The following is a 24979-nucleotide window of genomic DNA, read 5'->3' as shown; positions in this document are numbered from 1 at the left end:
GTAAGGACGGGATGCTCATGGAGTAGGAGGCAATGGGAACGTGCTGGGCGAAAAGGGGCACCAGGCAAAATGCCCTGGTAGGTGATGCTCTGTCAGAGGAGCACAGAAGAATCTGCGAAAGGCCCTGAAGCAAGAGGGACTGAGAGGCAAAGGGGGAAATCCCTGAACATGGGCTGAGGATTTGTTTTGTTGGTTTTGTTTATGTTTGGGAAATAAAATGGCCTGATAAAAGACACTGGGTGTGGCAGCGGCTCCTCCATGGGCTGGGGACAAGCCAGCACCTTACATGTCCTTTGCCTCCAAACTCCTGGACTCCACTCCGTTGCCTTCCTCCCCTGGCTGGAGGGCAGCTTTGCTAAAGAGCTCAGCCCCCAACCTGCACCTGGCATGCTGACGGCTGAGAAATCTGGCCACCTGTTGGTATCTAAATGGAGCTGGATTGGCCTGGAAATTCTGGCCTTACTCTCTCCTGGATCCTCCCTGCATCTGGATCCTCTCAGCAAAGGTGAATTGGCATAAACCACAGCTTCCGAAAGCCCCTCTCCGGCAAACTGAGTGACCGCTTCCGTAGCGTGACATACAATTGGGGATGGGACTGCAAGGATTGCTCTTTGGGACCAGGCAGCTGAGGCTGAGAACTACTAACTCGCTGCATGGGTGAAATGAAAAGGGTTGCTAAAGCCACCATAGAGGGGGCAAAGGAGGGGGCGGTCACCAGGTGCTGACACAGTGAAAGTGACCAGGCTCTAAACAGTGAGTCAGGCAGGGGCCTTGGGTGCTCTGTCCATTCCAAGCAGTGCAGTTAGTGAGGGAGCAGGCCAGCAGCTGGTCCTAGCTGGGTAGGTCCCTGCCCAAGGTGTCCGTTTGCTTTGCACTAATCTTCCGCCGTCCCTCTCATTTTTGTGGTGAATTGTCACGGGAGCAGGTGGGAGGTTTCCAGAGAGAACGGGGAGGCATTGGCCGAAGAAAGCGCTACGAATCCATGTCTCAACCGCGGGGCTGCAGCCTCCTTCCAGCCCAGGGCCAGGGGATAGGGCAGATGGTCCGGGAAGCAGCAGCTGAGACAAAGCCTGTCCACGCCCCCCCCGCCCCGATCCTGGGGTGTCTGGCTGCCGACAGAGCACTCTCGGGAGGGGAGGGGGCTGCCCAGCAGGGGTGAGGGCGTCAGCGGGAATTTCCCATCGTGTTTGCATCAGGAGCTTTAAACAAACACAAACATCCCCTCAGACAGGATCAAAATCACCCACACATACCTGCAAACACCTGTAGACATGGCCTCCCAGAACTCTCCCAACACCAACAAAGACCCTCCCCACAGTCACCCCCCGCCCTCAAGACAGATTCCCTTGTGCCCCACATAGACCCTTCTCCCCAGATGTCTCTCCCCCCCACACACATGGTCCTGGTGGGTTCCATGCTCCCATCTCCCCATCCTTTGCCATCTACAACACACACAGACCTCTCCCGCCTATTGACTCCCCCCACCCATAAAGCTGTAGGGACTGGAGTTGTGTTGGGTACATCACACCTACCTGAGCCGCAGGGGGCGCTGTACTCAGCCTCTGTGTGTTCACCTGGAACAGCAAGGGATGTAAGGAATGGAGGAGAGACCCAGTGGGGGGATGTGAACCGCTCCCCCTAATCCCACACAGGCAGAGTCTGTTACCCCAGCGCCAGGGGATCCCTCATAGAATCATAGAATATCAGGGTTGGAAGGGACCCCTGAAGGTCATCTAGTCCAACCCCCTGCTCGAAGCAGGACCAATTCCCAGTTAAATCATCCCAGCCAGGGCTTTTCAAGCCTGACCTTAAAAACCTCTAAGGAAGGAGATTCTACCACCTCCCTAGGTAACGCATTCCAGTGTTTCACCACCTTCTTAGTGAAAAAGTTTTTCCTAATATCCAATCTAAACCTCCCCCACTGCAAGTTGAGACCATTACTCCTCGTTCTGTCATCTGCTACCATTGAGAACAGTCTAGAGCCATCCTCTTTGGAACCCCCTTTCAGGTAGTTGAAAGCAGCTATCAAATCCCCCCTCATTCTTCTCTTCTGCAGGCTAAACAATCCCAGCTCCCTCAGCCTCTCCTCATAAGTCATGTGTTCTAGACCCCTAATCATTTTTGTTGCCCTTCGCTAGACTCTCTCCAATTTATCCACATCCTTCTTGTAGTGTGGGGCCCAAAACTGGACACAGTACTCCAGATGAGGCCTCACCAATGTCGAATAGAGGGGAACGATCACGTCCCTCGATCTGCTCGCTATGCCCCTACTTATACATCCCAAAATGCCATTGGCCTTCTTGGCAACAAGGGCACACTGCTGACTCATATCCAGCTTCTCGTCCACTGTCACCCCTAGGTCCTTTTCCGCAGAACTGCTGCCTAGCCATTCGGTCCCTAGTCTGTAGCTGTGCATTGGGTTCTTCCATCCTAAGTGCAGGACCCTGCACTTATCCTTGTTGAACCTCATCAGACCTCCTGCAGGTCTGACCCCAAGAAGGGAGTGGGAGGTCGCCCCCCGCTGTCTGAGTGGGGCTGTGAACTCCAGGCACTCATGGAAATCATCCTGCCACCTCCTGGCCCAGCACAAAGGATTCTGGGGGATTCTGAGGAGCTGCATTGCAGGGTAAATGTGTGGGGCCCTGGAGAGGAGTGACACACCTGCTCCGGCCATTCCTGCTGGGAGAGCTCCAGTTACACCAGCCTCATGCGCCCCAAGAGCCCGAAGAGCACATGGCTCCCATGTCCCTCCCGGTGAGCCGACGCCACAGATCGAACCCAGGAACATGCCTCCAGCAGGTGTCTCCAGCTTGACCCCCGCAGGCCCCACGGCTGGTCATCTGCCAGCATCTGCCCAAGTGCTGCGCTCAGGCCCGAGCAGGGGGAGATCAACTATGGACACGGGTCACAGGGAGCAGGGGGGATTCCAATGGCACCACCCTCTAACCAGGCACTGGTTGTGACACAGAGCCCGCAGGAGTGGCTGTAATTGGGGCGGAGCCAGGACAGGACACCCGCTCTGCAGCCACAGACTGCGGCATGGGGCCCGCGGGAGCAGCTCTACCAGGGCGGGACTCACCCGTCTCATAGTAATCGTACAGTCTCACTGGGGCTGCTCTGAGATTCTTCACAGGGAAATCCTGCTCCAGGGAGAAGGTGAAACTCGCCGCCTCCTTCGTCAGCTACCGAGAGAGCGACAGAGCAAGCCCCTGGGCTGAACGTCTGCACTGGCAGCTCTAACCCCCTCCTCTCCGAGGCTCGGACTGGCCCAACCCACTTCCCTCTGCCCCTGCGGCCTGGAGCAGTGAGAAAAGGCTCCCCCTGAATCCCTGTTCACCCCCCTGCAAAATGTGACCCCTTTCATCACACTCAGGGCCCAGCTCCAGCCTCCACAACCCTGAGCTCCCCGTCGCTCAGTTCACGGCCCTCCGTGGGGTTGGCTGAGTCTGGTCCCGTCTCCCCGTCCTTTATGGAAACGGGTCACTTGAACCAGGGGAGATTTCAGTGACCCCACGCCGTGCGTGTGACACAGAGCCCACGAGAGCAACTGTAATGGGGGTGGAGCCAGGGCAGGACACGCCCTCCCCATTCACACCAGGCCCTCCCGGAGCCCTGAGCCGCCTACTCTCACCTGGTCCAGATAGAGCGTCACCTGGTCGTTCTGCACCTCCAGCCTCTTCACCGAACGCTGCTTCTCCAGCTAGGAGCAGAGGGAGGAAACGGCTGAGCCAGGAACGGAGGGGCTGGGGCAGGAGTGTCTGCTCTGATGGGGGCTGGGACATGGGGCACCAAATGCCCCCGTTGCCGAGGGGCCTGGCTGCCACCCTCCACGTCAGTCACAGCTGCGCACTGGGTGTCTGCTGGGGGAGGGGCGAGAGTCTAGACATGGGCGTCCTCTTCTGGGGGAGCTAAGCAGGGTCAGGACCTGCTCAGTGACTGGATGGGAGACCCAGGGCTGCACAGTGACCTGCTGCAGGGGGGAGGGCTCTGCAGGGGGAGCTCCCCCGGGGGTCAGAGCTGCAATCTGTGTTCTCCTGGGGGTCTGGGCTCTCCCCCATGGATCAGCCCCTGGTTTCACGCTGTGACTGGCCCGGCCTGTTCTCCTCCCTGGGAAGCTCACCTGCCGCAGGGAGCTCTTGACGGGGGTGTAGCCGGACGGCAGCTTGGCCTCGATGATGGCCATGTTGGTGGCTGAGCGCTCCCCGCTGTACCTGCAACAGGAGCCCTGTGCTGAGGTCGGGGTTTGCCCTGGATACAGACCCCAGGGGGATGGACAGGGAGCGGAGGCCTCCCGTCTTCTCAGCCCTGCCAGTGTCTCTAATGCCCTCTGCCTGCTCTGGGCCGTGAGCCCCGCTAGCCCCCGGCCAGCCCTGAGCTCCCCAGACAAGGGGCCCCGGGCCCCAGGAGCTCCTTGGGAGCTGACTGTCCATTAGATCAGCCCTGGGACCAGCCCTTTAGCCCCTGGCATATTCCAAGGGGCCCCCTGCCTCTGCCCCGAGCCCTGGGGGTGGATGGCTCCCACAGCGATTCCAGCCATGCCCCGGCCCTGCAGTGGGGCGGCTCTGCCCCGGCCATTTCCCTACTGCCTGGGGCCTGTCCCTGCCCCCAGGAGCTCAGACCCAGATGGGTGGGGGGCTGGGGCTCATACCGGGCGTGCAGGACGAGGCCGAAGTGGGATCTGGCGCTCTCGGTGCACTCCTTCGGCTCCGTCTCCACCCGCAGGTCAAAGGTCACGGCGCTCTTTGGGGGCGGCACGTTGTAGCGCAGAGTCAGCTGGGAGAAAAGCAGGAGGGCTGAGGAAGAGCCTGCTGCGTCCGCCACAGCAGATCAGAGCCTGGGCCCAGAGCCAGGTGCCGTGGGGCAGTGCCAGGGCACAGCCAGTCACCGCTGGGCCGGCTGGTCCCCAGGGGCCCCTGCACTCACCTGCACAAAGACACAGCCCTCGCCGCTGGCCCGCACCGTGTACTGCCCGGGGATCTCCTGCAGGGCCGCTCGCTGCAGCACCAGCCGGTTGGCGTTCTCCACGTGGAATTGCTGCCGGGCCCCAGCCTGGGAGCTCACTGTCACCGACACAGCCCCGCTCGTGCTGTACGTCAGGGCTGCGTATTTGGCCAGGGCCTGCAGGGCCACCACCGTGTCCTGGGGAAAGAGAGTCACCGAGCTGCTGTCACGCTCTGGGGAGAGGAGCCCGGCTCAGACTCACTGCGGCAGCATCGGGACCTGCCGGGGCGCTGACACCGGGACCCCGGCTCCCGGCCCCTGAGGGCAGGGAGCTCGGCACCCAGGACTCCCTCTCCCAGGAAGGGCCTGGCTCAGCTGTGGAGATGCAGCTCCTGGCCCCTTCCTGCACCAGGGCCCCCGCGCTCATTTGCCCTGAGGGCAGGGGTATTACCTGTGTGGAAGCAAAGCCCCCGTAGGGGTTCTGCTGCTTGCTGAGCCAGCGGACGATTTGGGCAGCGGTCGCCATGTCGGCAGCAGACACATTGGGCAGGGAGAGATAGGCCAGGAGCACGTAAGCCGTCATCTCCACCTCCGCTGACGGGGCCTTGTTCCCGTAGGGGCTGGGCAGGGCCTTCACCTTCCTCTGCCAGTGGAGCTGTCCCCCTAGGAGAAGGGCCGAGGGAAGGGCAGCCCCACAGCTGCAGTTACAATACAGTGGGTCACCTGTTTGCTTTCCAAAGGGGCTCCAGGGGCTTCCCAGGCCAGAGGGACGCCTGCCCCGCACTGAATCAGTCACCTCTGGGGCAGGACATGGCAGCTGATTCAGAGCTCACAGGAGGGCTACACAAGTGTAACACGATGCCCCTGCGTGGGTCGTCAGCAGGGATTGAACCCTGGCCCGCTGGCTTGAAACCCCTGAACCTCTGGTGTCTGAGCTAAAAGCTGAGCCCAGGTGGGTCACTGGCTCCAGGCAACCCCTAAGCCTCTGGGGTGCAGCCACTAGAGGGGGGCAGAGATCCCCTGTGTTAATTTGGCCCCCTGCTCAGAGCCTGACCCAGCCAAAGGGCATGGGGCAGAGCTGATGCCGAGTTAACACCCCCCTCCTGAGTGATCCCTGGGGCCTTGAAGTTGGGACCCTCACCCGAGGACTGTTTCAGTCCAGTGTCCAATGGGCCCTCAGTGCACTCCTAGGAGCAGAGCTCAGTCTGAGCTCAAATGGAGCCGGTGAGAAGCCCTGAGGGGGCGCATGGTGCAAACAGAGGCATACCCAGAGGCCTCCTCCCCGCCCCAGCCCCGCTCCCAGAACTGATTTATGCCTAGTGCCGCCACTGCTCGAGGGGGGCAGAGAGCCCCTGAGTGAATGTGCAGCCCCCTGGGGCTGGGAGCAGGAGGGGAGCACAACCCAGCTGAAGGACAGGGGTTGGAGCTGACGCCGTGTTATCACCCCCTCCAAGGGATCCTAGGGACCTCGCAGATGGGTCCTGTTACCCGAGGGCTGTTTTACCCCAGTGCCTGGCAGCCCCTCCCCCAGGAGCAGAGCCCCCACCTCTCCTTTCTCTGGGGCAGGAGCCAGGTGCTGCTCCCAGCACTTCTTACCCGCCTCGGGGCGGGGCGGGGCGGGGCAGGGCAGGAGGTGACACGCAACTCGCGGGCACAGACCAGCTCCAGCCACCGTGCCGGGGCTTGGAGAGAAGGGACTTTTCATCTGAGCCGAGACACGACAGAGCGGCCTGGACCATGCAGGCTGGTCCTCTCTGTGGGGGGATGTCTCCCCAGGGCCCATCAGGAACCGAGCGCGCCAGGCCTCAGCTCCCAGCTCAGCTCAGTCTGAGCTCAAATGGAGCCGAGGAGACGTACAGAGATCACGGGGCCTCTTCATGACGAGTGTGAGGGACCCAGCCTGGGAATCCCAGGCACCATACAGAGGCCTCCTTCAGCTCAGCACCGACGCGGGGTAGCCCCACCGCCTGTGTCCCCAGCCACGCTCCCAGTGGGCCTCAGGCCTCCCATGGGACCTCCCGCCCTATGGGGAGCTGACGCCAGGCTGCATAGCTCACACTGGGGGCTGGGCTGAGAGCGGCACAAACCCAAGGGCATTTGTGCAGAGAAAGGCTAGGGGAACTGGAGCTGGGGAATGAGCAGCCTCCCATAGGTCCATGGTGGGCACAGGCTGCAGACAAAGGAGCACCCAGAGACCATCTTCCCTGTACAACCCCCTCTCCCAGGGACAGCAGGGCCTAGCCGGCCGTTAGCCCGTGCAGCCTGTTCCCCTTCCAGTATTAGCTGGGCCAAGCAGAGACTCGGGCAGGGACTCCCCAGCTGGGATGTCCCCAACACAGGATGGGTGCTGGGATCCTGCGGCATCTCCCCAGGGCTCGGTTACGGCCCGTTCCCCTTGGGAGCTGCCTACGCAAAGCCCTGCCCCACGGGCTCTGAGCCCACTGGATCCCATCACGCTCCTGGCCCCGGGTGCTTTAGAGGGCTGGGTGGGACATGGGGCTTTGCCCCTGTAGGTTCTCAGCTCCGATACCCCCAGCCTGGAAGCGACCCAGACTTGTCCCCCTTCACTCCATGTGCTGGGCTCTGGGAAATGGCGGGCCGATCTCACTCCAGGTCTGAGGGGACAAGTGTCCCCATGACAGAGCCCAGCGCGTCGGCCCCTCACTGGCAGCCTCAGCAGAGACCACGGACTGACTGGGCCACAGAGACCCAGCTCCCCTGCCAGGCTGAGAAGGCCCCAGGGCAGGGATGACACCTGGGTGGGCAGAGCCGTGGGGGGCAGCTGGCCCTGCCATGTCGAGAGGCCGGCAGCGAGGAGAGCACTAGAGCGAGGGGCTGCCGGTACCCGCGCTGATGCTGTGCTGGGCCAGGCTCTGCAGAAGGGCGCCCCGCAGCTCTGTGCTCCCCGCCAGCCCGAAGGCGTAGGCCAGCAGCGCCTGTGTGTAGAGGTCACTGGTGCTCGACTCCTGGAGGCACTGGAGGGCCCTGGTCATCATGGGGTCCTGGGACGGGGGAGACACCGAACAGACTCCCCGTCAGGCTGAGCCGGCCAGAGGAGACACCCTGCGCCTGGGGCCTGCGCACGTCCCCCGGCAACCACCCCATGGGGCCTTAACAATGCTCCACCAGGCAGGCATCTGTCATCTCCCCTGACCCATCCCTCCCCACCGCCACCTTTGCCATGGGCCCATCTATTAACAGCCCGCCCAAGCCACGCCCAGAGCCAGAGCTGGAGCTGGACCCAGAAACTGACCGAGCTGCTGCATCTTTCTGATGCCCTGACTCCACTGTCCCCATCCCAATCTCTCCCTCACCCGCTTCCCAGTACCAACCCCTCTCCCCACGGCTCCCAACAGCACCCCAAATCCCTCCCTGGTACCAACCCCCCAGGACTCCCCCGTCTCACCCCAAACCCTTCCCTGGTACCAACCCCCCACGACTCCCCCATCTCACCCCAAACCCTTCCCTGGTACCAACCCCCCAGGACTCCCCCGTCTCACCCCAAACCCTTCCCTGGTACCAACCCCCCACGACTCCCCCGTCTCACCCCAAACCCTTCCCTGGTACCAACCACCCACGGCTCCCGTGTCTCACCTCAAACCCTTCCCTGGCACTGACTCCCCCCTCACTGTCACCAACAATCTCCATTCCCCCTGACTGTTGGCCCCTCCCCTGGGACAGCAGGGCTTGGCCTCACCGTGAGCGGCTGCCCCAGCTCCAGCAGCCCTGCCGTGATGTAAGCCGAGAGAGAGAGCTCGTCCACCACGCCGCCCTGAGGGGGATGGAGACACCAGGAGCCGGCTCAGACCGAGTTGTGAGCCACCTTGCCAGGAACAGGTGAGCCGCTGCCCAGCACAAGCCCATTGGGCCAGAACAGAACCGGCTCCAGCGCTCCGAGTGGCTGGGTTCGGGTCCTCCCTCCTGCTGCGACCTGTCAGGCCCTCTGGGTCCCGAGCAGCTGCCCCCAATCTGTGGCAGTGAGTTCCCCAGGCTAGTTCAGGAGAGGCAGTAGTGGCTGCACTGGACTCCTGGTATAAAATCCTATCTGAGCCCCCCAGGAACCAGAGGCTGGTAAATTGCTTTGAACTGAGATTTGCCAGATTTCCTGTGAAGACCAGGAGCCCTTCCTGCAGAGGCTGAGGGATTTGTCCCTCGTTGGGTGAGTTCCTGCTCATTAAATAGCCTCCCCCACCCCTTCCCCAGCTTGTCTCCTCCTCCCCCATCCCATCAGCCCATCCCCCCAGCCTCCCACCTGCAGGGCATTGTTGAACAGCTTCCCCACACTACGGAAGCAGCCGCTCTCCAGCTGGTGATGCTGCAGCCACCCTAGGGCATCCTCTAGGTGCTTCTCGTCGATGGAGATGTAGGGTCTGGCCTGGCCAAAGGACTTGAGAACGAAGGCCGTCAGCCTGGGCGGGGAGAGACCCCCTTAGAGGGACACTCTGCTGGTAATGCTGCAGGCCAGGAGGGAGGTGTGTGGGGGATGGGGCTGGGGGGTCAGCATTGTGGGGGTGAGCAGAGCTGTCAGGGGAGCCCAGGACGGGAATGGGGGGTGGTTTGAGTGAGTATGTGGGGCAGAGCTGTGTGGGGAGCAGGACTGGAACAGCACTGGGGCTGGAGGTCATGCTGCAGCCCGATAGGCCCTGCCCACCCAGAGCCCTGACTTGCCCGTGCCGTGCGGCCCCTCACCAGGTGTTGCCCACGGCATCGCTCTCCCCAAAGGCGCTGTAAGAGCCGTCGTTGTGTTTATAGAGCAGCTCGCGCTGGTAGCCTGCGGGAACAGGAGAGAGACAGCGAGTCCTGTATCCTCTCACCCCCGGGGGCTAGAATCCACCCCCAGCCTGCACCCCGTGGGGCCCTGATCCCTCCATGCCCTGGAGGTGGAGAGGTGGGAGGACACTCACCGCTCTGGAGGAATCCCTGGGCCTTGTGTCTGATCTCCGGGCTCAGCTGCCCGCTCTTCTCCAGGTACTGCTGGATGTAGATGTTGGGAGCAAATCGGACCATGTTCTGCTCTCCGCAGCCGTAGGGCATGGCCAGCAGGCGGTCTATGTTCTGCAGAGCCGTGCCCATTATGTCTCCTGGCACCAAGCGAGTCGGGGGAGCAGAGAATTACCAGGCTGCACAACAGTTACCCCGTCCCTAACACCATGTCTGTGGAGCCCTGGCTCACGGGGGCCAGTTCGATTCCGGTCTAGTGGGGTTATGTGGGGTTATGTGGTGCTGAATGGCTAAGACGCCAATGCCCTGGCACAGCTTCATGGCATCACCGTGGGAGTCTATTGCCCCTTGCTGGGGACGAGGCCCTGGAGCACAGACTGCAGGGACCAGTCCTGCCCCGGCCCTAGGCACCCACTAGACCTCATTGTTTTTTTCCATCCATGATACCCCAGCCTCTCTGATCAGAGCGCTGGGCCACAGACGGGCTGGCTGGCGAAGGGCACCGTGCCCTGACAGGGAGGGGGCACGGGAATTCCTTACCCAGGACAGTCACGTGGGCCCGCTCGGACCCTGCCAGGACGTTCGCAGGCAGCTGCAAGGAGATTTCTTCGGATGCTGCGTAACATGAAGGCGAAGACACACTGTTAAAGGTCTGTTGGGAACCTGCCCCTGCCTCCAGCCAATCAGATCCCTCCATTCCTCACCGTTCGGGTCTCTCGCCCAGTCACAGCCCCTCTCTCAATCCCAAGCTCCCCCCACTGTGGCACATACATGCCCTTGAGGGTAAGGGCTGGGGGTTCACAGTGTGGGGTCCTGCCTGTGGGACTCGGTCCCTCTCCTGGCCCCAGAGAGCCGGTGTGACGAGCTCTGCAGGGAGCATCGTACACACAGGGGCCAGGCTGAAGGGGAGAGGAGCTGGCGCAACAGGGGTCCAGTGACACTCGGGAGCAGGAGCCAGACGTACTCGAGCCTTCGGCCTGTGGCAGACGGCTCCATAACTGCCCACTAGGGAGTGCATCTTCCCCGGGCAGCTGGGCCTGGACCCTGTCCCAGGCCGGACTTTGGTCTGGATGCCCCCTGGTCTGGTCTGGCCTCGCAGCTCCCGTGCCCCTAGCTGAGCCATCCAGCGGCCCAGCCATCACTGATGTGCTGCAGCCAAGTGACGGCTCGGGCGTCTCCCCGCGTTAGTGACACCCACTGAGCCCCGCACAGGTGCTGGGATCCTACCTTCCTGGCAGAGCAGGGAGCTGTGCGCCTTCTCCTCCAGGATCCCCCCCGGCTGTTAGGAAGGAGCATCAGACAGAAGGTCAGGACGAGGGACCGTGCACGTCACAGCCTGACAGGGCCTGCTAGGTCAGCCAGTGCCCCTAGCCAGGGCAGGATCATTCCCTACAGCCCGTGCTGTGGGGCTCAGGCACATCCAGCTCTCAGCGCTCCAGCGATGGGGCTCCCGTCCCTTCCTCGGGGAGACGGTTCCCAACCCAGCAGATCTTGCCACTTCTTCTCTGCTAATTCCCTCCGCCCCCTCGAGACCCCCGTGTTACACTCAGCCACCCCCCTTGGGGCTAACCCCCATCTCTGTCTGCCCCAGGACTCTCCTGCCAGCTCGCTGATCTCGCTGTGACGGGGCCGCATGACGGGGCGGTGCAGGTCAGGGTCCGGGACATGGACGGTGTAGTGCTGGGACATTATTTCCTGTGGCAGGACAAAGAACAATGCAGACTCGGCCCACGGCTACCAGGGGGTGAGACCCAGACACCAGATCTTGCTCTGCTCTGCCCAGAGGCCCCGACCAGACACTGACCTGGACCAGTAGGGGCTTTATCACAGTGTCCATTCGCCCCTGGGCCGGCACCACGGCCAGTTCATTGCCGCACAGCTCCTCGGTGTGCAGAGCCTCGGTGCTGACAGTGAAGTTCACCTCCCCTGCCGAGCAAGGTGAGAGACGCTCCCATTAGACAGACCAACGCCCCGCCAGAGGCAGAGAGGAGCCTGTGTCCAAGGGGGGGGAGGATACTGGAAGAATCATAGAATCATAGAATCTCAGGGTTGGAAGGGACCCCTGAAGGTCATCTAGTCCAACCCCCTGCTCGAAGCAGGACCAATTCCCAGTTAAATCATCCCAGCCAGGGCTTTGTCAAGCCTGGAAGAGGGAGAGGCAGAAGAGAGGGTGGTGAAGAAGGGAGAGAAAAGTAGAGAAAATGGAGAGAGAGAGAGAGAGAGAGAGAGAGAGAGAATGGGGGAGAAAAGAGAGAGAAGGAAAGAGGGGAAGGAAAGGATGGAGGGAAATGATGAGTTGAGTGTAATGGGTTTCTCTACCTTAGCCCTTGTGCGGGAACAGCGAATGGCAACCCAGAAACTGCCCCCCTCCCTGCTGAAATCACTGACAGCTGTGTTACATGGGGGACCCTCGGAACATGACATCGCAGCAGGAAGCAGCAACGGCCAGCGAGACGGCAGAGGGGTCCTGACCTACAGGGCTTGGTCAGTGAGACCACTGGAAGCGAGCGGGGAGAAACTGTGCTTGAAGCTGATGTAGTTTGTTAAGTCAGGTAATAGTAAACGGCTTCTCTCTGTTTTTCTTGTAACCATTTCTGACTTTTATGCCCCATTCCTTGCACTCACTTAAAATCTCTCTTTGTGGTTAATGAACGTGTTTGATTGTTTTATCTAATCCAGTGTGTTTAAACTGAAGTGTCTGGGCAACTCCATTTGGGGTGACAAGATGCATGCATGTTATTCTCGTAAAGGAATATCAGCCTAAACGTAACTTGTATTGTCCAGGAGAGGGCTGGGCAGGCAGGACAAACCTTTTTGGAGGAAGATCTCGGACTGGGGGTGTTGGGGTCGCCCTGCAGTATAACCCAGGCTGGCGAGAGCCAGAGTGTAACCCGAGAGTGGCAGGCAGGCTGCAGTCACACACAGACGCTCATGGTGCGGCTTGCACACTGGGGTCTGTTTGTGAGCGGCCCAGGTGGGAGCTACTGAAGTCAGCCAAGGTGGCAGGGCAGGGATGACAGAGCTGCTCATTCGTCTGGATTCTGCCCGGCTATAGCGCAGTGGCTCAGCGGCAGAGAGCCAGCGGAGCTGTGAGCCAGCTGCAGACAGCAGCAATAGAGGCGTTGGCAGTGAGAGAGGCCGAGCTGGCTCTGTGTCGTGCTCTTAAGGGGAAGCCCGAGATATTGAACCTGGCCCTTGCTGCTGCCAGCTCCACCTGGCAGAAGGGTTAACGTGAAAGGGGTTTTTCTGCTGGGGTGTCCTTCTCTCTCCCCCCGCCCCCCACAGCCCTTCCCATCCCCTCCCCTTCCCCTCGGCACCAAGCCCTCAGCAACCCTGTTCTGCGCCCTCCTTCTCACTCCCAGAACAGAGCTTCCAATGCCCCTTACCCGTCTCTCCCCCCATGCAGAGCCTCCAAAGGCCCCTACCTGCTTCCCTAGTGCAAAGGCTCCAGCACCCCCTCTGCCCCCTGCTGTGCAGAGCCCCCCACCCCTTCCCTGCCCCTCCCCTCCAGCACAGAGCCCCCAGCGCCCCTTACCCAGGCTGCTCGCCGTCACCTCCCACTGGAAGGTTTTCCCTTCATCTGCACAGAGGCAGCTGGTGTAGGCGCCATCCTCACTTGCCTGCACCTGGAACTGCGCAGACTCCGCCAGCGTCAGCCGCACCTGTGGGGCCCAACACGAGAGCCCCCTTAGGGCTGTGGGGGACTCACTCACATGTGTCAGCTCCAGGCCAAGACGTGGCCCCTCTGGGGCTCAGGCCCCCTCACCGCGATGTGCTGACCCCAGGGATCACAGGGTCACAGCCAGTGACTGACAGTGCCACTTGCCAGCCTGCACGGCTGCCCAGCTCCCCAGCCCCAGGTCACCAGCCCCAGCAGCTCAGCCCCGGGCGGCGCTCACCTTGATGCACTGCTGCAGGTAGTTGAAGACGGTGGCCTTTAGGGCGAAGGCCTCTCCCCGGATCACGGAGTACGGCAAGGCCAGCTCCACAAAGAAGGGTTTGAAGGCCATGAAGGTGGCTGTGGGGGAGAGCCCAAAGCCCACCTCTGCCGTGCAGAACATCCCAGCTTTCCACTCTGTGATGGTGTCGGGCACCGAGACTGGGATGTCCTTGGAGCCCCCCTCGCTGGGCCGGGACAGACACAAACCGAGCGTCAGACACGCAGCTGCCCCATGGGAAGGACCCATGAGCACAGCCACCAGAGACATCCCTGCCCGGCCCTCCGCTGGGCTGAGGCCTTGGGCCGGTGGCACAGAAACAGGGCAATCCCAGACAGCAGAGAGGGGAAGAGCTGTCAGTGTCCCCATCTCATCCCCTCCTCCGCCCCACGCCAGCTAGCGCAGGATCCTTCCCTGCTCCGGGGCTTTCTGGGCTGGGCTCAGTGTCCCACGGGATGGGGATCCCCCCTTCCGCAGCCAGACACATCTCCCTGTCACGGGGCTATTCCTGGGTGTCAGCCTCAATTCCCCCTGCTCAGGATTCCCTGCCTCTCCCACTTGTAACCCATGTGCCGCCCTCAATGTCCCGCTTCCAGGGGTTCAGTCCCTTCCCATGTTCTCAGTGCTGGAGCTCCCAGGCGCCGCTTGAGAATGAAACCACCAGAAAGGGCAATGGGGTCGGGATGATAAATGGGGTCGGGATCCAGGGAACAGCTGGGGAGTGGCTGGCTTGAACCCCGCTCTGCTGGCAAGACGCAGGGTCATGGTGCTGCCCGGGCTCCCAGCTCTCTCCCCCGCTCTGCAGGTTCGTTACATCTGTAAATAGACAAATCCCACAGCACTGGGGGCTTGTTATTCTCCATTGCTGTGCTGGGTTCCTCTCTGCTGGCAACAGGGTGCAGGAACCAGCCCCACGCGGGCAGCCAGCCCTCCCCCAGCCAGTGCACCGCCTCTGGGAGCTGGTGCTTTCGAGGGTGTGGCCTGGAGGCCGCTCCGCTGGGACAGTTTGTGACAGCTCCTCACTCACCCCACAGGGACCAGGTCCCACAGCCATGTCTCTGGGAAGTATGCACGTGGCGCTGCCTCCTTCTGGGTGCTGGGTTCTGGCACTAGCAGGTCATTGATCCGTGGGGTCCCTGCTGCACTATCCACATGTGCTGCCCCAGGGATCATGCCAAGAAAAGATATAAAGGTGGGTTGAGGGAGCCCCAGGCTGATTTGGAGGAAAATCCAGACGAGGATTCACGTGTGTTTGCACTTGCAAAATCTCGATGTTTGGGGACATTTTGGGGGACTGCACATGGCCACCAGGAGCTCTGAGAACTGACCCCTGATGGCAGGACTGGGGCTGGAGGGGGTTGGGCTGGGGTTGTCCTAGATGCAGCACACACTGGTGGACTCAGCACGTGGGCAGGAGCCAGGGAGTCCTGAGCTCAGTCCCAGCTCTACCCTGAACAGCATTAATGGTACGTTGAACTCCCAGAGCCCTTCACAAAGAGCCGCTAGCCAGGCAGGTCAAATCATTAGCCACACTGAGCAGCTGGGACATGGAGGCCTAGAGAGGCTTAGTGCATTTCTACTGCAACCAATGAGCATGAAAAGCCATCGGTCTCCGTGTGACCATAAGAACGGCCATACTGGGTCAGACCAAAGGTCCATCTAGCCCAGTATCCTATCTTCCAACAGTGGCCAATGCCAGGTGCCCCAGAGGGAATGAACAGAACAGGTCATCATCAAGCGATCCATCCTGTCACCCATTCCCAGCTCCTCGCAAACAGAGGCTAGGAACACCATCCCTGCCCATCCTGGCTCATTGCCATTGATGGACCTGTCCTTCATGAACTTATCTAGTTCTTTTTTTAAACCTGTTATAGCCTGGGCCTTCTCAACATCCTCTGGCAAAGAATTCCAACCAAAGGAGGAGGACCAGAGCTGAATTGGAAGGGTCAGATGATCGTGTGTACCCATCCCACACTGAATACACTGGAGAAACCCTCCCATCCCTGCCCCATTGAGAACAATGGACAAACTCCCACTATCGGCATCTTTGAGAACAATGGAGAAACCCCCACCGCCCACTCCATTGAGAACACTGGAATTGACAATGACAGTGTCAGAACCAGGATCAGAACCCAGGTCCCAGGCCCAATCCACGAGCCCACACATCTCCCCTCAGAGGGCAGAGAGGGCATTTGGAATTGCTGTTCGAGGGAGATGGAAGCTCCCGGCCCATCTGACCTGCTGTGGGGAATGACAGGCCAATGCCTCTAGAGTCGAAGTACTGTAAGAGTCCACCTTGACAGGGCTGCTTGGTGTCTGTGTTGGTGAGAATTTTCAAAGCCGCATCCTGGGTGAGATGGAAGACAGAGGAAAAAGCATCAGGAGCTGCTAAAATAAGGGAGCGTGGCATCATACTTTGGCCTTTCTCCTCCCCCACCTACGCTGGAAGCAACAAGAACCCTGGGAGGACAAAGACTTCAACTGAGGACACTGGTCCCAGGCTTAAAAGGGGAAGCCTGTTGTGACGGGCTCGGTCACAGAGATCCCCTTGGGATTGTCACCTGATTTGCTGAAATTACCTCTGAGCCCATTTTCCCTGCCAGCTTGGGACTTCCAGAACCCTGTCTTGTTGAGCCAGACACACTAGCCTGCTGCAACACAAACCCAGGGTTTGGTCAATGCCCCCAAAGCTGCAGACTTAACTGAAAACTGCTTAGCAAGTTACCTGTCTCCAGCACCCAGACACCCAGCTCCCAATGGGATCCAAACCCCAAAGAAATCTGTTTTACTCTGTATAAAGCTTATACAGTAACTCCTCACTTAATATTGAAGTTATGTTCCTGAAAAATGCGACTTTATGTGAAACGATGTTAAGCGAATCCAATTTCCCCATAAGAATTAATGTAAATGTGGGGGTTATGTTCCAGGGAAATTTTTGTCGCCAGACAAAAGACATTATATACATAAACAGTATAAGTTTTAAACCATTTTAAACAAGCAGTTTAATATGGTACACAGCAATGAATGATTGTGAAGCTTGGTTGAGGTGGTGGAGTAAGAGGGTGGGATGTTTCCCAGGGAATGCCTTTCTGCTAAATGATGGAACTAGCATTCGGCTGAGCCCTCAAGTGTTAATACGCTGTTGTTAATGTAGCCTCACACTCTACAAGGCAGCATGGACTGAGGCAGTAGGGAGGAAACACAATAGCTGCAGGGCAGGATCTGCAAATACTTTCCTGCAAAAACTGAACATGATGATGAGCCCACACTATCCAGCTGGAGCGCGCCACTCCCTCCTCCTGACAGCACATGCACCTCTGCACAGGTGCTGACTTTCCAAAGTGCTGTGGGGTGTGTGCATGAGTGAGAGAGAGAGAGACGTGCATTGCCCCTTTAAGTACGCCGATCGCATTTCAAGAATGTTGCCCTTTTAAGCAGATCAGACAGGTCAGACAGGAAGCAACAGCTTCCTGCAAGCCCCCCGCCCGTCTTCTCCCCATGACTGTCCCCTCCTCTGCTTTGTGGAGAGGGGGTACGGAGGGGGCAGGGAAGGAACAGGGGGACATCTGACATCAGTAGCATAGGTGCCAACTTTTCCTGGCGCCAGTGGGTTCTCGCCCCTGGCCCTGCCCCGACTCCACTCCTGCCCTGCCCCCTCCCGCCCCTGCCCCGTCCCCATTCCAACCCCTTCCCCAAAGTCCCCACCTCAACTCTACCCCCTCTCTGCCCCATTAGACTCCTTCCCCAAATCTCTGCCCCGGCCCCGCCTCTTCCCGGAGCACGCCGCGTTCCCCCTCCACCCTCTCTGTCCCAGGGCTTGCTGCCGCAAAATAGCTGTTTCATGGCGGCAAGCCCTGGGAGCTAGGTGGAGAAGCGGGAATGCGGCGCACTCAGGGGAGGAGGTGGAGCGAGGTGAGCTGGGGCGGCGGGGGAGGCAGGAAGCTGCTGGTGGGTGCAGTGCCTAGAATCAGCACCCCTCTCCGCCCCTTTGCCAGCAAGCAGGAACCTCCCAGGAGCAGTTCCAAGGCAGAGAGCAGGGCAGGAGGGGCTGCTCTTCCAGAGAATCCTGCAAGTGGTGGACAAAGTAGGCAGCTGCCAAACGACGTTATAAGGGAGCACTGCGCAACTTTAAACAAGCATGTTCCCTAATCGATCAGCAACATAACGAAACAACCTTAACAGGGACAACGTTAAGTGAGGAGTTACTGTACATGGTAAATTCGTAAATTGTTTGCCCTTTATATCACTGATAGAGAGATATGCACAGCTGCTTGCTCCCCAGGTATTAATCGCTTACTCTGTTAATAAAATCACTTTTGTTTATTTATAAAGTAAAGTAATAACAGACAGAACAAAGTAAGTTACCAAGCAAAATAAAACAAAACACACAAGTCTAAGCCTAATACATTAAGAAACTGATTACAGGTAATGTCTCACCCTCAAAGATGTTCCAATAAGCTTCTTTCACAGACTAGACTCCTTCCTAGTATGGGCACAAACCTTTCCCCTGGTACAGTCTTTGTTAGATCTAGCAGACATCTCAGCTGGTAAGCAGGGATTTCCTCATGACTGGCAGCTCCCTTTGTCCTGTTCCACCCCATTTATAGCTTTGGCACAAGGCGGGAATCTTTTATCTCTGCTTGTCCCCACCCCCGCCTCATCAGTGGAAAAGTACAAGGATTAAGATGGAATCTAGTATCAGGTGACATGGTCACATGTCACTGTAAGAGCCCTAGTCTCCATTCTTCCTGGGTTGGCCCACATGTACACAGGAAGGTTTGCAGGTAAACAAACCATTTACAGTCAATGGGAGCCATCAAGATTCTAAACCACCATTAATGGCCCACACTTTGCATAATTAGAAAATGTACCTCAGAGTTATACTTTATATTTCTAGCTTCAGATACAAGAATGATACAGGAATATATTCAGTAGGTTATAACATTTATTATGATACCCTACAAGAGACCTTTTGCATAAAGCATATTCCAGTGACATCATATTTACACTCATAAGCATATTTCCATAAAACATATGGAGTGCAACGTCACACCTATGTATTAAGAACTATAACCTCCAGTGGGGTGAGAAGATTGCTTGACCCAAATACTGCCTAGTGTAATTAAGGTTTAAGATTTAGACTGTGCACTTACCTTTTATTTTCGTTGGTAACTATCTCTGACCTTTTGTGCCTACCACTGAATCACTATCTTTCTGTAGTTAATAAATCTGTTTTATATTTTACAGAAAACAGGGTGTTTTGGTTGAAGTCTTGAAAAATCTCAGCTGAGGTTACAAAGGCTACTGTGTGTCCCATCTACACATCGAGGGAGGGGAGGACTGGGTTATAAACTTACCCTGGTCAGGCTTCTGACCAGGGCAAGACGGTACAATTCCGGGGTGCAAGGCAGGTGGTTTGCAAGATTGGTGGGTGCCTTTCTCTGTGTGATTTGTATGTGCTCTGGGAGCATTCATGCAATCTAGCTGGGTGGGGGGCTCCACATGCTGTTGTGCTGAGCGATAACAGCACCTGGAGGGGTTTGCTGCTTGTCACTAGCAAAGCACTGTGAGAGACAACCCAGGTTGGAGAGTTAAGCGGCCACAGCAGAATCCCAGTCCCAGGTTGTACCCGGGGATCCCATCACACAGAGCTGTGCCTGAGACAGGAGGAGAGGGGCACGTGAACCTCGAAGGGTCCAATCTGCCTCAGTCCAGCTCTGAGGAGCCTGCTTGGATTCTCCTAACCGGGTGCTGGAGCTTTGCCCTTCCCTCTGGTCGATGCTCATTTCCTTGACAACCCTCTGCAGGAACGGCAGCATCTGCACGCGGCTCTTTCAGCCCTTGAAAACATCACCCTCAATCTGAGATTTCGGTCTCAGGCAAAACTCCACAGAGCCCCAGCCCGGCTGCACATGCGCACCCCACTCTCTGGGGCCTCAGTTCAGGTCACCTCCGCTCAGGTTCTGACCGTTCCCCTCAGTTACGCTGGGAATATTGCTCCCCAGAGGCGGGGGTGGAGCACTAGCTGGGGTAAATCCCGAGCAGCTGAGATCACTTCGGAAGAATCAGAGCCAGAGCTGGAGCCCCAAGTGTGGGCAAACAGCACAATGAGAACTGGGCGGTTGTGTAAACACGTTTTATGAGGGGGGCTGTATCTTGAGTCCCCCCACCCCTGATCAAATGACCCCACATTTGGCCCCCTAGCCCCACCCTGCACTGCCACGAGGCACAGCAAATCTCAGGCCAGGCTGTGGATGTCAGAGCACTCAGACACTCCTCTTTTAAACAGCCAGTGACACTCAACCTCTGCTGGAGCAGAGCTGCTGCCCCGCTGCAATGTGCAGTACCCGCCCATGGGGCCAGCCGCGCCTCCCCGAGCTCCCCCCACGGCAGCATCTGTCTGGTCCCGTGGTGCCCAGAACCCAACGCCCCTGCCCGCCTGGGGAACAGTTCTGGGGAGTGACTTGGCCACTGGGCAGCCCCTAGATGCCGTGGTGCTGGGTGCCATGGGCACCACACTCCCTGTACGGGGCTGCTGGCAGCGGGAGGGCAACCTCGGCCCATTCCACTATGGCTGTCTGACTGGGATCCCAGGCCCTGGGAGGCTGCCATCACTCAGAGCAGCCCCCAGCTGGGACAGAGCCCCAGCTTCTGCGGGCTTCAGGAGGACGCCGTCCATCCCTCCCTCTGCTGGGGCAAGATGCCATCACCCCCACTCCCTCCTTGCCCCTCTTTACCCATTCCCTCAATCCCCTCCTTGCTCCCCTGCACCTATCCCCCAGCCCCTCCTTTCCCCCTCCGCACCCATCCCCCAGCCCTCCTTGACCCCTCTTTTCATCCCCCCAACTCCCTCTTGCTCCCTCTGCCCCATCCCCAAACCCTGTCCTTGCCTCCTCTGCACCCATCCCCTCCCCCTCCTTGCCCCCTCTGCACATCTCACTCAGGTGGCTTCCTCCTCCTCCAGGCTGCCTGGGACCAGCTGGGGAGCACTGGGAGTGCCAGAGGCACCGTCTCCAGCAGCCCCGTTCCCGCACCCAGTGCCACCGCAGGTCCTGCTGGCCGGAGGAGCCGTTTCAGGAAAATCCTGCTCTGCTGCTGTGGCCCCGGGCTGGAGCAGGCTCAGTCGCTCTGTGGCGAAGGTGCGCACAGGCCGGTCGGCATGTAGGAGGGGATGGAGCAGGCGTGGAGCAGAGGGATTCCTCGCAGAACAAGGCTGCCAGACTCCAAGCCTCTACTGGGCATGTGGGTCCTGCCATTCCCAGGGGCTTCCCATTCACCCAAATGGGGGCTGGATGCCATGGGAAAGGCAAAGGGCACCTCCCTGACCCCAGGCAACCTCCCGGCCAAGGGTCAAGTCTCTGCTCCGAGGCAGGGAGCTTTTCAATTAAATAGCTACATTTTATCATGGAGAAACAGAGTATTTTCCCCACCTCCCCTTCTGAGCAACTGCTGAGCTGTGTTAGCTGAAATGCCTCAGAAAGTTCGGCCTGAGGCTGACCCCTGGCTGGAGGAATTTCAGTCCCAAACGTTTCAGTCAGACAAAGTTACAAGAAATGAAAACTTCTAACGGGAAGTGCCAGAGAACCGTAAGTGGAGGTGGTGCTGCCAGCCCCGCCTGTAACACCCCTGTGCCCAGGAGTGGGGCGGGATGGGGCGTTCCCGCTCTCTGGATACGCCGGGGATCTGTCCCAGGGCCTGGGCTGTGTCTGAAGGTGGCTGGGGAGGTGTTTCCCAGGCCTGAGTTAGCTGGGAGCGTCCCTGGGGATTCATTAGAAGAGGCCGGACTGTTTGGTGGGATGTCATCCCTGGGTGCCAGCAGCTCTGAGCACACTGGAGCCAGCTTAGTCCTTTCAGGCTACAGAGGAGTGTGAGGCATGGCCAGGAGCAACCCTACCTTAAACAGGCTGTAGGCGTCACGTGGTGGAGGAGTCCAGCTGCTAGTCCCTCTGCGACACCTCCACCTGTGACTTAAGCCGTGGCAGTGAAAAGCTGGACCTAGAGCGCCGTGCATATTAGAACATGAGTCAGGCTCGTGAGCTGCGGCGGGATAGTCTCCTTGGGGAAAATCGGGGAGCAAGTTATAGACCTAAAGACAAACACAGAACACATCAGCCATGAAACCAAGACACGAGCTACCACAGAGCCAGCTCCTGCCCCTCCTCCCACTAACACATCACCCCACAAACCTCCGCTCTCGCCCCAGCCTCATCTCTAGCCTGGACATCTCCCCGCACCCTGCCCAGCACCCAGCCCCGTCCCCCACATGGGCGTCTGTCCCTGCATCTCCCCCCCACAGTCCTAGGAGAGGGACCTGTGGCTCCCAATGCCCTGGGAGAACCTGGGGGAGGCAGGTCACGTGCCCCTTCTCTCCGTGGGGCAGTGAATGGCTTTTAGTGCTCCTCCCCCTCTCTGTCCGGATCACAGAGGGGCCTCGCTGGGGGCTGGCCCTGGGAACATGGCTCGCAGGGACAGGATGAGCCAGGGGCTGAGTCACGAGTTCCAGCTTCTGCTGCCCCACGGGACTTGGGAGGCTCCACTCGCCATGTGCAGAGCCCGTGAGCCCCTGGATGGCAGGCGCCAGCGATGGGCCACGTGCGATTCCGAATCATCACCCGGGCAGGGACAACTCCCACAATGCACCTGGCCAGCTGACCCCTGCTGTACATGGGGGGCAGGGAATTCTCCTGCCCCTGCCCCTGGGGACCAGCTCTGCCCTGGAGAGCGAGCTCCGGTTACCCCGGCCATTATCTCAGCTCCGAGCTCCATATTCCCAGCCAGAGCTTGGGGGGGGGGGGGTGCCGGGAGCGGGGCACTGCAGGGGCTGATGGGAGAACAGGCAAGGCAAACGGGGACCCCCAGAGTTAGGGGCTGTCAAGTGCCATGGGAGCAGCCCTCAGACGGGGAGAGGGGGCCTCGAGGTCCCCCAGCAGCCGTGCATCGCCCCTCCCTGCATGGGGGGAGGACTCGAGCGGGAGGTGGCCGGGCGAGCGGCTGAGCTGCTCTGGACTCACGGTGTCGACGCTGAGCTCGGCCTTGGGCTTCATGAGCAGCACGCTCTGATCCACGGCGCGGACGGCGCACAGGGACCCGGGGGCAGCCTGCACCCGCAGCTGGAGCTCTGAGCCCGGCAGGGCCCGGTCCTGCGAGAAGGCCAGCTTCACCTGGGGAGGCACAGCGTGTCAGAGGGGAGGGGGAGACAGACCCCCAGGGCCAGGAGGAGACAGGCCAGGGCAGGGGAGGGGCAGGCACCAAGTTTCACTCTGGCCCCAGACCCCACTGGCTGAAGGGCTGGGGCTTTGGGAGTCGGTGCTCGGGGGCGCGAGGATTGAGAGAGTCCAGGCTCATTCAGCGCCCCTGTGGGATGGCGCATGGAGCTGCAGTTATTCATAGACACCCCGGGGGTAGCGGGATAGGAGGTGCAGGAGGGTAGGGATACGATGGGATCGCCAGCCCCCCCAGATAAAACTCATGCGTCAGACCCCTAAAAGTCCTGAGATTCTTGACAAGGACGAAGCCCTGGGCTGCTGTCTGTCCTTTGGCTTCTCCACTCTCCTGCCCCTCCCAGTGTGTCTGGACACGCACAGCACTGCCGGGGGCAAGGGGGTCTGTTGACACTTGTGCCCCAGTCTTTAGAAGCCCTCTAAAGAAATATAGCCAGCTGGTGACCCCCACAAGACTCCAGAGAGGAAGGGGGATCAGACCATCATATCCTGCCCCCCCACCCCAGGAATCTCCAAGGGTGAGCAGGGGCAGCGCAGTTTGGAGGATGGGCAGTGGGTAGGATTGAGGCGGCAGAAGTTCTGCGGGGTTGGGGGAGCATGTGGCTGGGCAGACTGGGGAGTGGGGAGGCTCAGGGCAGCAGGTCCCTGCCGGGAAGCCCAGAGTGGGACGGGGAGGGTCTGGGTCACAGGTACCTGCCTGGACCTGGTCAGTGGGGCGGGAGGGACAGGAGAAGCAGGAGCTCTGGGGAGCTGGGTATAGGGAGGGCGAGAAGTGGGGCAGGCAGGCAGCAGGTACCTGCTGGGCCCGGAGTGAGAGGCTGAGTCCGTGGGGGAAGCAGGGTGGGCTGGGGGAGGCAGGAAGGGTTTGGGGAAGCAGGTACTTGCTGGGGCCAGGGCGAGTGGAATGGGGGTGGGGAGAGAGTGTAGGCACCTGCTCCTACGTTGTGTGGGGGCAGGAGCATTTCCTGTTGCGCCTGCAGACGGGGATGAAATGGCTCGTGATCAATTCACCGGAGCCGGCACAATCACTAAGAGCCTGGCGCTGCTGTAAGGCCGGGGAAAGGGGGGGCCGAGGGCACCCAGCGATGCCCCTGCTCAGGGCTCCTGTTATGGGGCAGGGAGGGATTTCCCCACCCCAGAGGCTCCTCCGCCCCGAGCCCCAGGCTCACCTTGTTCGGGAGGCACTTGGCCATGCGCAGCAGGGTGCCATCGGCAGCCATCTCTCCATTGGGCAGCACCGTGTAACCCAGCACCTTGGCAGCGGGCGCCAGCTCAGCACCAATGGGCAGCTCCACAGAGAAGGAGCCCTTCAGCCCTAGGGATGGTGGGAAACACCCAGGGAAAGTCAGGCCCAGCAGGCAGAGCCCCCTCCCCCAGCCTGGCCCCTGCTCAGGGGCTCAATCCCCAGTTGCTCCTGGGAGCAGGGGCCTCCCTGCAGTGACCCCTCCCCTGCCACTTACCAGCCCCCTCCCTGAGGTCCAGCCCCTTGTGGAGGATCCTGGTGATGGCTCCCTTGGCCACGACCTACGGAGGAGGAGATGGGAGTCACTGAGCTTGTGATGCTGTGTGGAATCTGGGAGACACTTTATGGTATGATTGATACCAACATTATAAAATTGCAGGGAATCTGACCAGATATGCCATGTGAGGTGTCTGTGTAAATGGTATGATTTGCCAAGCATGATGATCTTGTTTATATGTTTGTATCACCTTTGTACTGTGTTCTAGGCCTGTATGGTACATCTGTGTTTCAAAACTCTTGCTGTGGTTCTGGGTGACACCCCCACACAGACTGGCATCAGCACTGCCTAGCCTGTTTGATGGCACATCATGGGTCATCAGCCCTACAGTGAACCCATTGAAAGGAACTAGGGGACACACCTTATGAGTCAGCAAGGCCTGTAGGGCAGGCTGGTGGACAGAGAACTCTAAGGCTTT

At 59.5% G+C, this 24979-nt stretch overlaps 1 protein-coding gene across 1 annotated transcript in view; it reads right to left on the bottom strand.

Moving 5' to 3' along the window:
• Positions 1-565: 565 nt before the first annotated feature.
• The window catches only part of LOC125626877 (alpha-2-macroglobulin-like protein 1), a 46207-nt gene continuing 21793 nt past the window's right edge, over positions 566-24979 (bottom strand). The window contains exons 13-36 of the mRNA XM_048830403.2: positions 24502-24565; positions 24211-24356; positions 22832-22981; positions 21715-21906; positions 16103-16167; positions 14848-15033; positions 13782-14007; positions 13418-13544; positions 11687-11808; positions 11110-11161; positions 10423-10497; positions 9846-10022; positions 9631-9712; positions 9194-9350; positions 8639-8713; positions 7787-7943; positions 5393-5604; positions 4924-5139; positions 4649-4773; positions 4121-4211; positions 3632-3700; positions 3080-3182; positions 1533-1574; positions 566-1199 (exon numbers count right to left, since the gene is read on the bottom strand). Coding sequence (XP_048686360.2) covers positions 1165-1199; positions 1533-1574; positions 3080-3182; positions 3632-3700; positions 4121-4211; positions 4649-4773; positions 4924-5139; positions 5393-5604; positions 7787-7943; positions 8639-8713; positions 9194-9350; positions 9631-9712; positions 9846-10022; positions 10423-10497; positions 11110-11161; positions 11687-11808; positions 13418-13544; positions 13782-14007; positions 14848-15033; positions 16103-16167; positions 21715-21906; positions 22832-22981; positions 24211-24356; positions 24502-24565 — 2946 coding nt within the window. The 3' untranslated portion in view covers positions 566-1164. The remainder of the gene's footprint in view (positions 1200-1532; positions 1575-3079; positions 3183-3631; positions 3701-4120; positions 4212-4648; positions 4774-4923; positions 5140-5392; positions 5605-7786; positions 7944-8638; positions 8714-9193; positions 9351-9630; positions 9713-9845; positions 10023-10422; positions 10498-11109; positions 11162-11686; positions 11809-13417; positions 13545-13781; positions 14008-14847; positions 15034-16102; positions 16168-21714; positions 21907-22831; positions 22982-24210; positions 24357-24501; positions 24566-24979) is intronic.

Source organism: Caretta caretta, chromosome 27, assembly GCF_965140235.1.
Source record: "Caretta caretta isolate rCarCar2 chromosome 27, rCarCar1.hap1, whole genome shotgun sequence".
NCBI classification, from domain to species: domain Eukaryota; kingdom Metazoa; phylum Chordata; order Testudines; family Cheloniidae; genus Caretta; species Caretta caretta.
The sequence above is the reverse complement of the archived record's forward strand: the minus strand, read 5'-3'. Positions and strand labels throughout refer to the sequence as shown.